General features: G+C 37.6%; 1 protein-coding gene across 5 annotated transcripts in view; it reads right to left on the bottom strand.

Annotated features, from left to right (window-relative positions):
* Positions 1-13,616, bottom strand: part of NRG1 (neuregulin 1) — a 1,087,163-nt gene that overhangs the window by 35,516 nt on the left and 1,038,031 nt on the right. For 3 of the 5 annotated variants that reach the window (XM_088020943.1, XM_028087581.2, XM_088020944.1), the window contains one exon: positions 557-686. In XM_088020943.1, the coding sequence (XP_087877069.1) occupies positions 557-686 (130 nt within the window). Of the gene's footprint in view, positions 1-556; positions 687-13,616 lie in introns of those variants that run through there. The other 2 variants (XM_088020945.1, XM_028087580.2) reach the window with 2 other exon arrangements.

Raw genomic sequence — 13,616 nt, 5'->3', positions numbered from 1 at the left:
GTACACACACTAAATGCATTTCCAAACACGTGCAATTTGGGTTTTTTTTTTCCTATTAGTGAGATCACCTAAATTCCATTTTTAGAATAGTTGTAAACCAATAAACTAATGCCAAGTGTAACAGATGCATAAGTAAAGAATCTTCTGCCCTTCTGCTGCTTTTAGTTGTCCTATTCATTTTGCAGGTGATCATTGGGGTAAAAAGGCACATTATCTTACAGCCTCATTCATATACTGGATGGAGAAGGAGGTTTCAAAAGTTATAGGCCTCTATGATATTTGCACATCTCTTCTAGGTACCAGTGAGGAAAACCATGGGGAAAGCAACTTTATAAATACAAAGGCACAAAGAAAATTGAAACAAGCAAAAAATTCTGGATGTAACAGAGGAGATGACAAATGGTGTGAACTTTTCAAAACACTCTACAAATAAAACAGCATTATTCAACAGGATGCAACAAAATCGGGAAAAGAAGCAACAAGACATCATGAGACATGGAGTCATCTGAAAGAAGCAGTTACGGACATAAGCCACACAGAGGATTGCTTTTCTTACTTGCACAAGTATCTTGAAGGGTTTGAAAGGTCTTTCACCATGAAGCACTCGCCTCCATTCACACAGAAAGTTTTCTCCTTCTCTGCACACTTTACAAGATGGCTTGTCCCGGTTGTAGATGTAGACGTAGCTGGATAGAAGATAAAGAAGGGAAGGTTTACATGTGTCTTTCCCTCTTCTCAACAGCCTTTAGTCTTAAATCCTCTTAAAAGGAAGAGTTCACATAAGGTATGGCAGACTTCACTACACTTTCCGGTTTAATAAACAACAGCAAACAAGTGAAGTACTTTCTGGGTGTAATTCAATAGAATAAAATTATCAAAGGGTAATCACAGTTAATTAATTTAATTAGAATGAAATAGGAAAAAGGCTCAACATTTTTTATAACCAATATTTTATCTTCTAAGGAAGTTGGAAAAGAGAAGACCAATTGCCAGTAAGTAAAATATATTTTCCAGGAAGGCTCAAAGATAATGATATAAAGTCATGTCAGTGCAACTCAAGTTCAAGGTCACTTTTGAATGGCAACTACTTATTTGTTTTGGAAATTACATTTTATGTGTATATTTGACCTTATAATTTTTAGATCTCTATATATTATGTGTGTGTATATATATATATATATATATATATATATATGGCAAAGAAGAATACAAGGTGGCTTATTTGTTCCTAATAAAAATATATATTATTAGTTATATACATATTAACATACAGATCAGGAGCCATTCTATTCAAAATTTCTATTCTACTCAGAAGAACACTGTTGAATGTCTGACTGCCACCATACTTTTGAGGAAATGGAGAGTCTAATGATGCTGCAACAGTAGAAGAGCATGACAAAATTCATCCATTTTGAATAAGGAGCAGACACTAGACTGTAATTTTGGCTTACAACTATGATAAGCTTGATATCCATTTGTCAAACTTCAGGTATGTGAGAGCAAACTGAAAATGATGGCTCCACCATTAGGCACATTGGTTAAATGAAGCCAAAGCTCTTGGTCCTGAGACTCAATGGCATTTTGTACCAGAACTTCTCCCAGCTTACACCACTGGCAACACCATAAGCAGTGCTCAGTCTCAAGCAAAACCAGTCTAACTTACATAATGTTCATGACCAATATTATCAGGATGTAAAGCAAAAGCATTATGGTAAGCCAACAAAGATCCTATTGACTTTTTCAGGAAAAAGAAAAAATATATAGATGTATCTCTAGACAAATTTTTTTCCTGGCTACTGATTCATTCTTAGTGATTTTTAATTCCTTGACTTCCTTCCCAATTTCTATTTTATTATTTGCATGTGAAACTCAGATGCCCTTTTTTACTTTTATTTGATCCCTCTCTTTTTTTTTTTTTCATTTTCTTTGGCTTTTCTTCATTTCCTTCACAAGTCCCCATTTTGTTTTTTTTCGTTTTTGACTTCTCCAATTTTGATTTTTACTCTAGTTGATAAAAATACTCAACGTCTGATTATTCAGTTTCCAAATTACGTAAGGCCTTTCTTGCCTTGCATTCTCCCATCGAGGACATGTTTTGGGGCCATTTCATGACTCTCAGCATGGCTTTTAGGGGTAACAGCAAAGATGAGTCAGGCTGAGTTGCACTTTGGAGATAGATCTGGTTCAAATCTTATCTCCTACTAGCTTTGAGTCCTTGAGCGCATCACTTAGCCACCCAGAATGCAATTTTCCCATCTTGAAAACAATGGTAATGGTACTCTTGCAGGATTTTTTAGGGATCATAAATAATCCAGGTAAGGGAATTGGCACAACCCTGGCACTCAATAAGTAGAAGTAGGTATTACTACTGGGCAAGTAGGGAAGGTATTTATCAATCAGATAAGGATCTTGAAAATGGAAATCTGGGGATTTCAAAGTTGCATGTTACTCTTGAATCATTATGATGAATAATTAAGAATTGGGTCAATTTTTTTTTAATACTCCAAAGAAAAGTCCTTTCAAAATGTATTTCAAGGTATCCTTCACAGATCTACAAACCAAACAAAATGAACGAAAGAGAGGAGGAAGAGGGGTGATTTTACCCGGTATTATCAGCTACACTCTCACCTCTTTGTCAGGTAGAGGGCAATGTAATCGGCATCATTTCGTTTAGTAAAATTATAGAGTACACAACATTTCTATCGATCACACAACATATCATTTGAATCCAATATTAAATATTCATGTGCAAAACTTGGGCACTGTGTATTAATATTTCCATCCACGGAAATTGCTTTTAAAAGATACCAGGAGGAAGTTTGCCTTAAATGTTAAAGGTTTTGTGCTTAAGACTTTTAACTGCTGACAGGATACTGTGGGATGACAAATTGGGCTGGGTTCCCTTGCTGCCCCAGGTGACAGTACTGAGCGGACCACCTGCTGTGTGCTGTCACCAGTCATTCCCACGGAGAAACTCTGAGCGTCCAGCAGACCCCAGTGGTCTCTGAATCCCTGACAGGTTGCCAAGGATTACCCTTCACCCAAGCTGAGCGGCAAACACTGCACTAGGCTCTTCCTGAACAAATCCTGAGGCTTTTACTAAAAACAATGAAACCAACATTCCCCCCCAAGAGCAGACACCCCATATACATTATAAAACTAACAGTAAAGGTTAGCAGTGATAGAAGCAACAGACAGACACATCATACCTATTCCTTGGACTTTAAGATAAATGTATGTTAAAACTAAAAATAATTCCCTCTTGAAGGAAAAATAAAATAAGAGGAAAACAGAGAGGAAGGCAAACTATAAGAGACTCTTTTAATTCTAGGGAACAAACTGAAGGTTGCTGGACGGGGGGGGGAGTGTGGGGGAGATGGGGGAACTGGGTGATGGGCATTAAGGAGGGCACTTGATGCAACGAGCACTGGGTGTTATATGCAACTGATGAATCACTAAATTCTACCTCTGAAACTGATAATACAGTTTACGTTACTAAATTGAATTTACATGAAAGATTAAAAAGAAAGGAAATAATCTCCCCTTTTTTGGTTTTTAAAAATATTTCCCTCTGAAACGATTATCCTTTTAATGCTACCCTGCAGCACCAAGTTACGACACATTCATTTGAAAAATTCTTAGATCATCACCTGAGGCTAGCAATGGTAAATCTGATGGTTAAATGATTCTTGGAGAAAATTCAGTAACAACTATCTTTATATGATCATAGACTATTGTGCTTGTTAGTATTTCCATCCTTTTAGCCGCAGCAAGAACAAAAATGATCATGGAATTGTAAAGCAGTAATGAACTCCCAGGTGATGCTAAGTGTCAGCCGACTGGGTACAGCTGTTCTGAACCAACAGCCAAACAAAGGAATAAGTTGTAACTGTCAGGAGAATCTGGGTTGGCGATGCTGATACATGAACCCTTCAGATTTTTGCCAGGTTTCTTTTTATTCTCCTTAGTTCAATGCAGTGCACAGGCAGTCTTAAGCAGATCTATAAATTTTGCAGTGATACCCTTTCTCCTTGGCTTACACATGCTGCATTGCTAAGTCAGTTTCCATTTAGGAATTCTGCCAGAAATTAATGAAATAGACAAAGCAGGTTCTTAAACCTAGCTATGGAAAACGACATTCTTTCCGGGGGGAGCTGGGAGGACTTTATCAGTGGTGAAGCTAAAGGTTGTGCGGGTAGAATGTGTTTCGATATATAAAAGATGACCCTCACAGTTGTCCCTGGAAGTAGGTGAAGTAGATCTCACTCATTTGGTACTTAATACACCGGCCTCTCACCACTTCGCGACTAGTTTGTTATAATCCGGGAGTTTATCACTTTCTTGTAAGTTGCTAAATGAACAGCAATTAGGTAGGGATACTGCAAAATATGAAGCTACTACCTTTATGTTTGCCATTTATATGAATACTTTATCTCAAACACACTTTCCCTGAGATGTGAGCAACTACAGTATTACAAGGAAGAAAGTATAAATAAAGCAGTAACTTGTTACCAGTGAAACACTCTGGTGTGTTTCACTCTTGACCTGGTCTCTCCTGGCCTATAGATCAGGACTCATGACCATCCCTGAGGAGGCTGGACAGTTCTCTGACTTAGCCAAGGATCTGGACATGAAGGTCACCATTTACAGACTCCCTAAATCCCGCCCCACACAGTAGGGCTCCCTTTTTGCTAGCCTGCCTTCCTTCTTCCCTGCCTTCCATCCTTCCTTCCTTCCTTCTTCCCTTCTACAATTCTTTAATGATTGCCTATTATGTGCAAGACATGAGGATAACAACCAGAGTTACTGGGATTAAAAACTGTAAGACTGTGAACAATTCTTCCTAAAAGGAGACCTTTACAGATAAAATGTAGTGAAATGAGTACTGGAGTTAGCTGAAAAGATTCAGATCCAAAGCTCAATTTTACCAATTGCTCTGATCCAGCTAACCTGCCTCAGTAAATTCAGCTGTAAAATGTGCTGTCTGTCACAGGGTTGTTGGGGAGTGTGATAAAATATTTTGTCAGTTGCAACACTGCATGCAAATATGATACCGTTGCTATTACTAGCGGTATAAATGTGGAACAAAGAAAAGCAAAAAACATATCTGTCCAGACTCAGGAATTACATATAATCAAGTCTCAAATGTTCTTAGTATATTATTCTTCTACAAATTATGAAGAGAGATTGTCTAATTTGGAAAGGTAACATTGCATGATTGCAAGGCATTAAGTACATATCAATAATCTACTCTATTTTAACTGTATCATAACCACTTCTTAATAATTAATACCACTAAAATTTGCCTATATAAAAATGAAGAACAATTTGAATTAAAAGAAAACTGTCTTAAACGTGTGATTATTTTCAACTTCTAAGACCTATGCAATTCTTTAATATTTCTGACCAAAGTTCCAAGTAACTGAATCAAGTGTACTTATAATATTGTTATTATAACAGTTTCAGACTATAAAATATAAAAAAAATAGTGTGACGTTCACAGTATATAGGACATAGTATAAGCTGTTTATAATGTAACATTTTGGAAACCACACATTATTGCACACTTTTATAAATACACAATAAAAATCTGAGGACTAATGAAGTGTTCTCTGTTCATGACTAAATATTTTCCCACAGAATCACACAGTATTTCCTGTAGAATGCCAGGCGCTTTCTGCTCAAGGAAGGGTGAAAAGAAAACAATGTTGGAAAGGATGGCTTACTTTCTTGCTTGTTTTAAGTGGTGTTTTCCTTATCAGCGAAGTAGACAGCACCAACAGAGCAGGGCCATTACACAAATGTAAATTGCTGATAAGAAGCCTCTCTATTCTTCTTTGACAATTAGCAGGGATTAGCAGGAGTGTACGGTATTTATCCTACCCAAAGGAGCAATCATTAGACCCTGTCCTCCCTGAGTGAAGGAGTCCTTACTAGCAGTTTTTAGGACAATTCTTAAGGATTTACTTGCAGGAAAATTTAGCTAACTCTATGCAGTTTTCTCAATGAAATATACAAAGTTTAACAATTTTTATATTCTAATATGAAACTGTCAATTGCTACAAGTTTTTTTCTTTTTCGTTCTTTCTTTTTAAACCTTACCTGTGATATCTTCAATGGCTCTGTGTTTAGAAATCTGCATGCTTTTGTGCTCTTTGAACTCCCAGTTTTAAAAAAAAATCTGAAATTATTATTCTTGCTCGGAATACAGCTCCTTGCAATTAAGTGCTAGAAGCACTTTGAACTCCCACTGGGGGGAAAATGCTTATGTGGCTCCTGAAAGGAAAGCTCTGGAACAGAAGCTGAACAGGAAGAGCTGGGCCACCTAATGTAGATTCTGTTGATGACTAGGGAATGAAGTGGGGGAGGGGTGGGGGGGGGGAGTCATTAGTTTTCCAAAGGCAAAGTCCAGAGCCTGACTCAGAAGTCCTGAAGCACTGTCATTCTGGGCTCGCCAGTTTTTCTGAGTAGATTAAATCCTCTGCTGAATGGTAAATAAATTCTTGAAGAGGAAAAAATGACAAGAGGCGATAAAAAACAAAAACAGAAACAAAAACAAAAAACAACAAAAATACCCAACCCTGTGCTGGCTTGGAGGTTCCCAGAGCCAATACAGTGATTTAAAGTAGCATACCATTTCCTTGGCCTCTCCTCTACTGAACTCTGCTAAAGAACAAAAAGGGAAGCCAGAGAAGAAGTATCATGAGACCATAAATGAAACCAGAACTTTCTAAAGTAGAATAGGGCATCTTGCTTCATGGACCCACGAACTTACAGCTGATAAGCTATTAAGTGCTTAGAGGTTCGCAGACTACCCACAAGGGAAGAGTTTATCTAAAGAACAAGTTGGCACCAAGGGCCAATGGAAATTAGCTTCGGCATCATTTAAACACACATAGAATGGTGGAGAAGAAAGAACTTTAGCATATCTTATAGTTTAACCCATATTTAAAAAGAGGGTACAAATCTCAAAAGAATAGTATTTAATAAAATACCTCTAGCAAAGAATTCAGAGGTGCACAGGGGAAGGCTGCCCAAGGTCACACAAGTGAATTAGGAAATGCTTGCTTTCTGTTTTGTTAAATGTATATTGTGGCTTAAGTAGGTTAATAAGATTGCCTTTAATTCCTCTCTTACAAACTCTCTGGGCAGACCCTATTATTTCTTCCTTCTTCAGCAGAACGAAAAGTGACCTTTGGGTGTTTCTCCTCATAAAACAAAATTATAATTTTTGTTGTAACACTGATCTCATTTGTAGCTAAACAGAAAGCAGATTCTAAGTTCCCAGCAGTTTGCTGAGCAAATGATTTGGTGTCACTAGATAGTGTTATCCTTAGAAAAATAAAATTGTCAAGAAAGGTTATTTTCAAACATACAAGTTGCTATCTTTTTCTCCTTTTCTCTGACAGTGCATTTCACTCACGATACAATGTAATCACAGTCTACTACTTCTTAGAGCAACATCACAATGACAAATACTTTATAGGATGTCATAGATTTTGTAAAGAATAGGGAGAGGGAGTCTCTTCCCACAGTGGACCATTGGCTGGTTGGAGCTGCAAGAGAGCTACATTTTCTTCCTTACAAAGCCAATAATCTTTCCTTAGCTAACAAGTCAACTCCAGAAATACAGTTCAGGTATATACTTTCTACTAATCACTCAGTGTTATTTAAGTATAAAATTTCCAAAGCCAGGAGTTGACAAACTTTCAAGCTGTCCCTTGAATCTTTTCCCATCAAGACACTATTCTAAAGGAGTCAAATTCATCTAGCCTGAAAGCAAATAGTAGCAGTCCATTTGACTGGCTTAATTTGATACCTCTATAGATCTCCTCAGGCTAAATGCAGAAGGTGTACATTGTTAACTACACACTGCATTTTCTACCAGTATCAATTTAGTTGGGAGAAGGTCGTGTCACTGCAGAAAATGTTAACCTGTCAATCTGAAAATTAGGCAAAAGTTTTGAACACCAAACAAATCAAAACAGAGAAGACGGATCAAGGATTCAGTTATTCAGCAAGCTGCTGAAATTACCATGTGACATTTAATGACATAGGTTAATTTATTCATCAACTAAAATACATTTAGAAATGAAAGTAGATGAAAGGTCAGAAGATAGAAACTAAGAGGCAAATTCATTATCTTATTCAACAAATCTAAAAAATCATGGCATATCAGACAATAAAAGCCATATGGTCATTTCAATAGATCTTGAATCAACATTTGATGAGATTAACCATCAATTTCCATAAGACTATCAAGTATTATCCCCCAAATCAAACCTGACTTTTAATCAGGCATCCACATACAGTTACTAATTTGCAGCAAGTACACAGGTCAGAGAAACACAATAAAAGGCACACCATGGCATACAATCAGCGAAACCCAGACCGTGGAGAACTCTTCTGGGGAAATCACCCAGCTTTTTCAAAACAAAACGAAAGGAGGATAAACAGACAAAGAGAGCTAGATTTAGAGACAGGCCAAGAGGATGAAAGAAAAGAAAAATCCAAAACAGAGACATTTAAAAGAGAGTTAAGAGACATCTAAACCACTCACCTTGCATCACACTTGGATCCTGATTCAAACAGTTTTAAATGTATGGGATATTTATAAGAGGAAATCTGATCACTGATTAGATCATTAATATTTCTATGGGGTTATCATTAATTTGTGGGTGTCAAATGTACTGTGGTTATATTTAAAAACAGTCCTTAGCTTTTAGAGATGCATACTGAAATGTGTATATATTCAATGACAACATGTCTGGAATTTGCTTCAAAATAGTAAGAGGGAAGGGAAGTAAGTTCGATCAAGGTGAAAAAAAAAAACCCAGTAATTGCTGAAGTGGATGATGGCTACATGGAGATTCATTATTCATTATTTCCTGTACTTCCGTAGGTTTAGTATACATGCTTTTATGTGCATTATATGTTTAAAGATACATTTATGTATGTTTAAAATTACTAAAGCAAAAAATATCAATTTCAGGCTTTTCGATACATGTCTTGATAAACTAGAATCGGAATGATACTCTATTGCCGAAAAAGACCTACTTTTAGCAAACAACTTATATCATACTTAACATTGAGACTCTGGGAGAGCTTTCCATTAATGTAAAGATCAAGCTAAGTATGTTGACTGCCAATGCTATTATTTAACATCACTTTGAAAGTTCTAACCAATGCAATACGCAAAGAATAAAAAAATATAACTGTAGTATAACTATAGGACATGAGAAGATGAAATAATTATTCTGGAGTCACTGGTAAAGTGAAAAAGTTGCAGCCAAGACTCTAGGTCTGATGCATTTCTTTCTTTCTTTCTTTCTTTTTTTTTTTTTAAAGGATTTCATTTGTTTGAGAGAGAGAGAGAGAGTACAAGCAGGGGGAGCAGGAGAGGGAGAAGTTGGCCTTCTGCTGAGCAGGGAGCCCGATGTAGGGCTCAATTCCAGGACCCTGGGATCATGACCTCAGACAAAGGCAGATGCTTAACCGACTGAGCCATCCAGGTGCCCCAGGACTGATGCTTTTCTAATCTGACTATACCATATGTCTGTTGATATGAAAGAACCCATTAAGAATAAAGAGTATCACAGTTGGCCTAAAGTTGCAAGTTACACAGATGCTCACGGCAGTAAGCTTCCTAAAAGTTATGGAAGCACCTTCATGACAGCAACTGATTTCTGACAAAAGTTTTAAGAAATCTCAATTTTCAGTGTTTTGCATAACGGAGCCTCCATAAAAGTGTAGAAAAGACAGGCTCTGGGCAATGCAGACACAGTCTTCCAAGTGTTTCTGGTTTGAGCCAGGCCCTTTTGACGAGTGGTCTGGAATACAAGAAGCCTGGATGATAGTTCTTAGGTGGTACCCGTGCAGCTTTAAACGCCCAGCTGCACATTGCTACACACCATTTAGCCAAATTCCTGCCATTCTGCGTTTGGGTGATGGTTGTGGACATAGATGGCCAGATTCTGTTTCTCTAAGCACCACATTTTCCTCACTCAGGTTAAAGGCTGCTGCACATAAAGGAATTAAGCAGTGGGAGCATGTTTGAACATATGAATCTTGCTCTGTAACACTTGGCTAATTTCAGTCCATATATTTTCTCAAACTCCCAGGAGTGCCTGGTTTCCAGGTTCGTGATCAGAATAGCCAAACAGCCCTCTCTGTAACATGATGCGCTTACATGTGTAGCTGCAGTGTTTAGGTTCCCAGCACAAATTCTACATAACCAAATATCACATGGGTATCTAACTTTTTTCAATACCGTTATTGTTGTTCATACATGACTGATCTGAACCAGAATAAAGCAAGGTTTCCAAAAACACGTAACTTTAAATGCTTCATCTTAAAAAAAAAAAAAAAAATTGCTGCCCTGCCCCCCACCCTCCAAAGGACTAGCTGGTCCCATAATATTTAGTTCATAGCAGGTCTTGTTTCTCTAAAGAGCATATATTTTTTTAGGTTACAGATGGGGGCCATGGGGGAGGTAATATTACCGGCATAGCCTATGCCTTTACAGAAACTGGGCCAAAATGATAAATTAGCCCTGACTCCATTATGCCTAAAGAAGCTTTCCCTTAAAGCCTTGGTGTTTTTGCCTTGTTTTGTTTTTAATTTGTGGGCCTCTACCCTCAAACCCAACAAGCACCTGTTTCTCTACTGTTGGCATTGATTGTTGTTGTTCAACGGGAGGGTAACAGACAGGTGTGTGCGTTGAACTCTTTTTCCTATGTACACAATTATTTCTAAAAAAAACCGGGGCCATGTGTTTAGTGTCTTACGATCATCATCTGGCCTAGCTGTTATATATATATGTATATGTATACATCATTTGGTTGTTGGAAAAACTCAGTGGAAATCATCCTGCTTATAGTAAAACCGAAAAAGGGCATGTAGAAGCACATCATAAAAAAAAAAAAAGTATAGTAGAGGTCAGGGTTTTATCTAGGCTTGCCTAGCTATTTCCCTGCACTGCCAGAAACAGGGAATTTTAAGGTCCACACATAGGATCTTAGTTATAATTTATTAGCTTTTCTTGGTGGTGATATATCTATCTGTGTATATGGACTAATAAAACACTTCCATCTCCTGGAGCTATAATAATTCAGAATGGCTGAGGTCTTCCCCCTTTTATTTTATTTTTTTTAAGATTTTTTTATTTATTCATTGAGAGCGAGAGAGAGCAAGAGCAGGGGAGAGCGGCAGAGGGAGAGGGAGAAGCAGATTCCCCACTAAGCGGGGAGCAGGGCTCGATCCCAGGACCCTGGCAACATGAACTGAGCCTGAAGACAGATGCTTAGCTGACTGCACCACCCAGGTGCCCGACCTTCCCCCTTTTAAAACATAAACCATTTCTGTAGATGCTGCAGGTGAGTGACTAATTCAGATCTTCGTTCTTTCCATTCATTACTAAGGTGCTTCATGCCCAAACACTGGTCAGGAAAATAGCTCAAAGCAGGGAAATCATGGCTGTTTAGTACACCAGCTGGAAGGGAACCATGGCTCTACAAGACCACCTACAACTCCAGGCAGGCAAACCCAGATCCTAAACCAGGTCCACTTTGCCAATTCAATCCCTCACATTCCCATACAATTCCTGGAGAAGAGTCAAATGTCTTCAGCTGAGATCTGTCATTTCTCCAAAAGCTTTCCAGAAGTCCAACACTGCATTACTAAATGGTATGTTTAGTAGGAGTCTGCATTGCTAGTTCTGCTCAAATAGGCATTGCTGATGCCTAGTGAGTAGTGAATTTTCCAGTTCAGTAACTATAGAATCCAGTGACTACCATAAGGACACATGTGCAGGGTTAGTTATGCTTTTGAACCCCACCAAGGGAAAGCTAACAGACGACACACAACTTCTGGTTATATTTCTAAGCACAAAACAAAGCCTTATCAGGCCAAAGAGATCTTGTTAAGTAGGAGGAACCAGACCTCTGACCTTATTCTTTATAAAGGCCTGTTTTATTCATGGCTTTCTCCTTAAGAAATCCTTACCTCTGAAGAATTTTGAAATAGAAAACACTTTCATTAAAAGAGAGAATTTTTCTTCATGACACACCTGCTCAGTCCCCGGGATGTTAACTGTCTCTGAACAGAGATCAGTCACAGGTGGAGCACTTTTCTGTTGTGAGGCACTCTTCTCCTTGTACCTTAATGCCTAACGTTGTATTAAATAACTCGTACTTAAATTTTTCTCAAGGTCTGAAGAACTCGGGGAAGTGAGTCACTGTTCTACAGAGACCACACAAGTCCCTGGAATTAAACGTTGATAATATAAATGGATCTTAATCAGCAGACAGATGTTAAGAATTCAGTGAGCCTTCATTAAGGTATCCCATGATTTTTTCCCTGGTTTTGTTTCCTAGGCTTTTGTTTGTTTTTAAGTCTAATTAACTAATATTATATGTTAATTCATTAGTTACCTAACTACTAGACTATAAGATTATTCTTGAAAACGTTCTAAACTCAATTTTACCCTTTGTCAGATTCAGGCGTCCAAATACCAGTGTGCCACTTTGTTTGCCTGTTTTCATTTTTATTTATATGTTTATTTGTCTTCAGGATTTGAAGACCATTTTATCTGTGAATTATTTTAGTTGTAAATGATGAATTTTAGTTGTTCAAAGGTGAACAAACAGAACACATGGATGAACAGATGGAAATTATAAATGAAAACACAGTGTCAAAATATTTCTGCTAAAGTCAGAACTAGGCATTGGTAAACCCACAGTAATATCCACAAAAAATGCTGGCTACATATATTAAAAAAAAAAAAAAAAATCTTGTCCATGCACATCAGAAAGTAGTCAGATGGTGGATGTAGGGGGCAAAGGAGAGAATAGGAAGGATGTTGGGTCTGTGAAATCTTAGTACTTCTTGGAACCTAAAGAATCCATTTGAAGTTCAATTCAATTAGGAAGGTCTGAGATGCCAGTTTTGTGATGTAAATAAGGCTGTAATATGCCTCATGGATTAAATTTAGGTGATTGCAGGAGGGTTCATTTTAACTGGAGAAATTTCGATGCTCAAGGTGGTTACTTTCCTCCGTTTCTCTTTCTTCCTGTTGAATGCACAAATTCCTTGGGCTGATGGGCTAGAAAACTACAATTTATCGTAAAGTCTAGCTTCCAATCCTAACGTGAAGTTAGGGTTTCCTACATAGAACTATGATCATATCAACATGGCAATAAGGAAACTTGTAGAAACTAAAAAAGTCTAATGACCTGTAATCTGTTAAATGGGTAGGGTGATCTATTAAATGGAGAATCACATTCTGGAAACAGGTAAAGTAAGTATATAGGTGGAGGTAAAAAGAGAAAAGGTAAGTAAGCTAGGAACTGAGTCATGGTCTTCTATTTATGGGACCAATGCTCCATGCTCTAGACAACACTGATGACCATTTCAGCAACTCCGTGAAAGAAGATATGAAAGATCTGGATCTTTCATATTTCTGATTTATTAAAAATTTTGCTCTATTTTAGAAGAAACTCTGACTAGGCATAGCATGAGGTCAGAACAAAGTTCCAACTGCTCTTAGATCAGAGAACCATAGGGGCAGAGGTCCAGACAGATTAAATCTATCACTATCATAAGTGATTATAAGAAAG

Source organism: Eumetopias jubatus, unplaced genomic scaffold (genome assembly GCF_037043125.1).
Source record: "Eumetopias jubatus isolate StellerSeaLion01/CBP00866 unplaced genomic scaffold, mEumJub1_p1.0 scaffold_2, whole genome shotgun sequence".
Taxonomy (NCBI): domain Eukaryota; kingdom Metazoa; phylum Chordata; class Mammalia; order Carnivora; family Otariidae; genus Eumetopias; species Eumetopias jubatus.
Note: the sequence above shows the minus strand (reverse complement) of the source record. Positions and strands in the feature narration are given on the sequence as shown.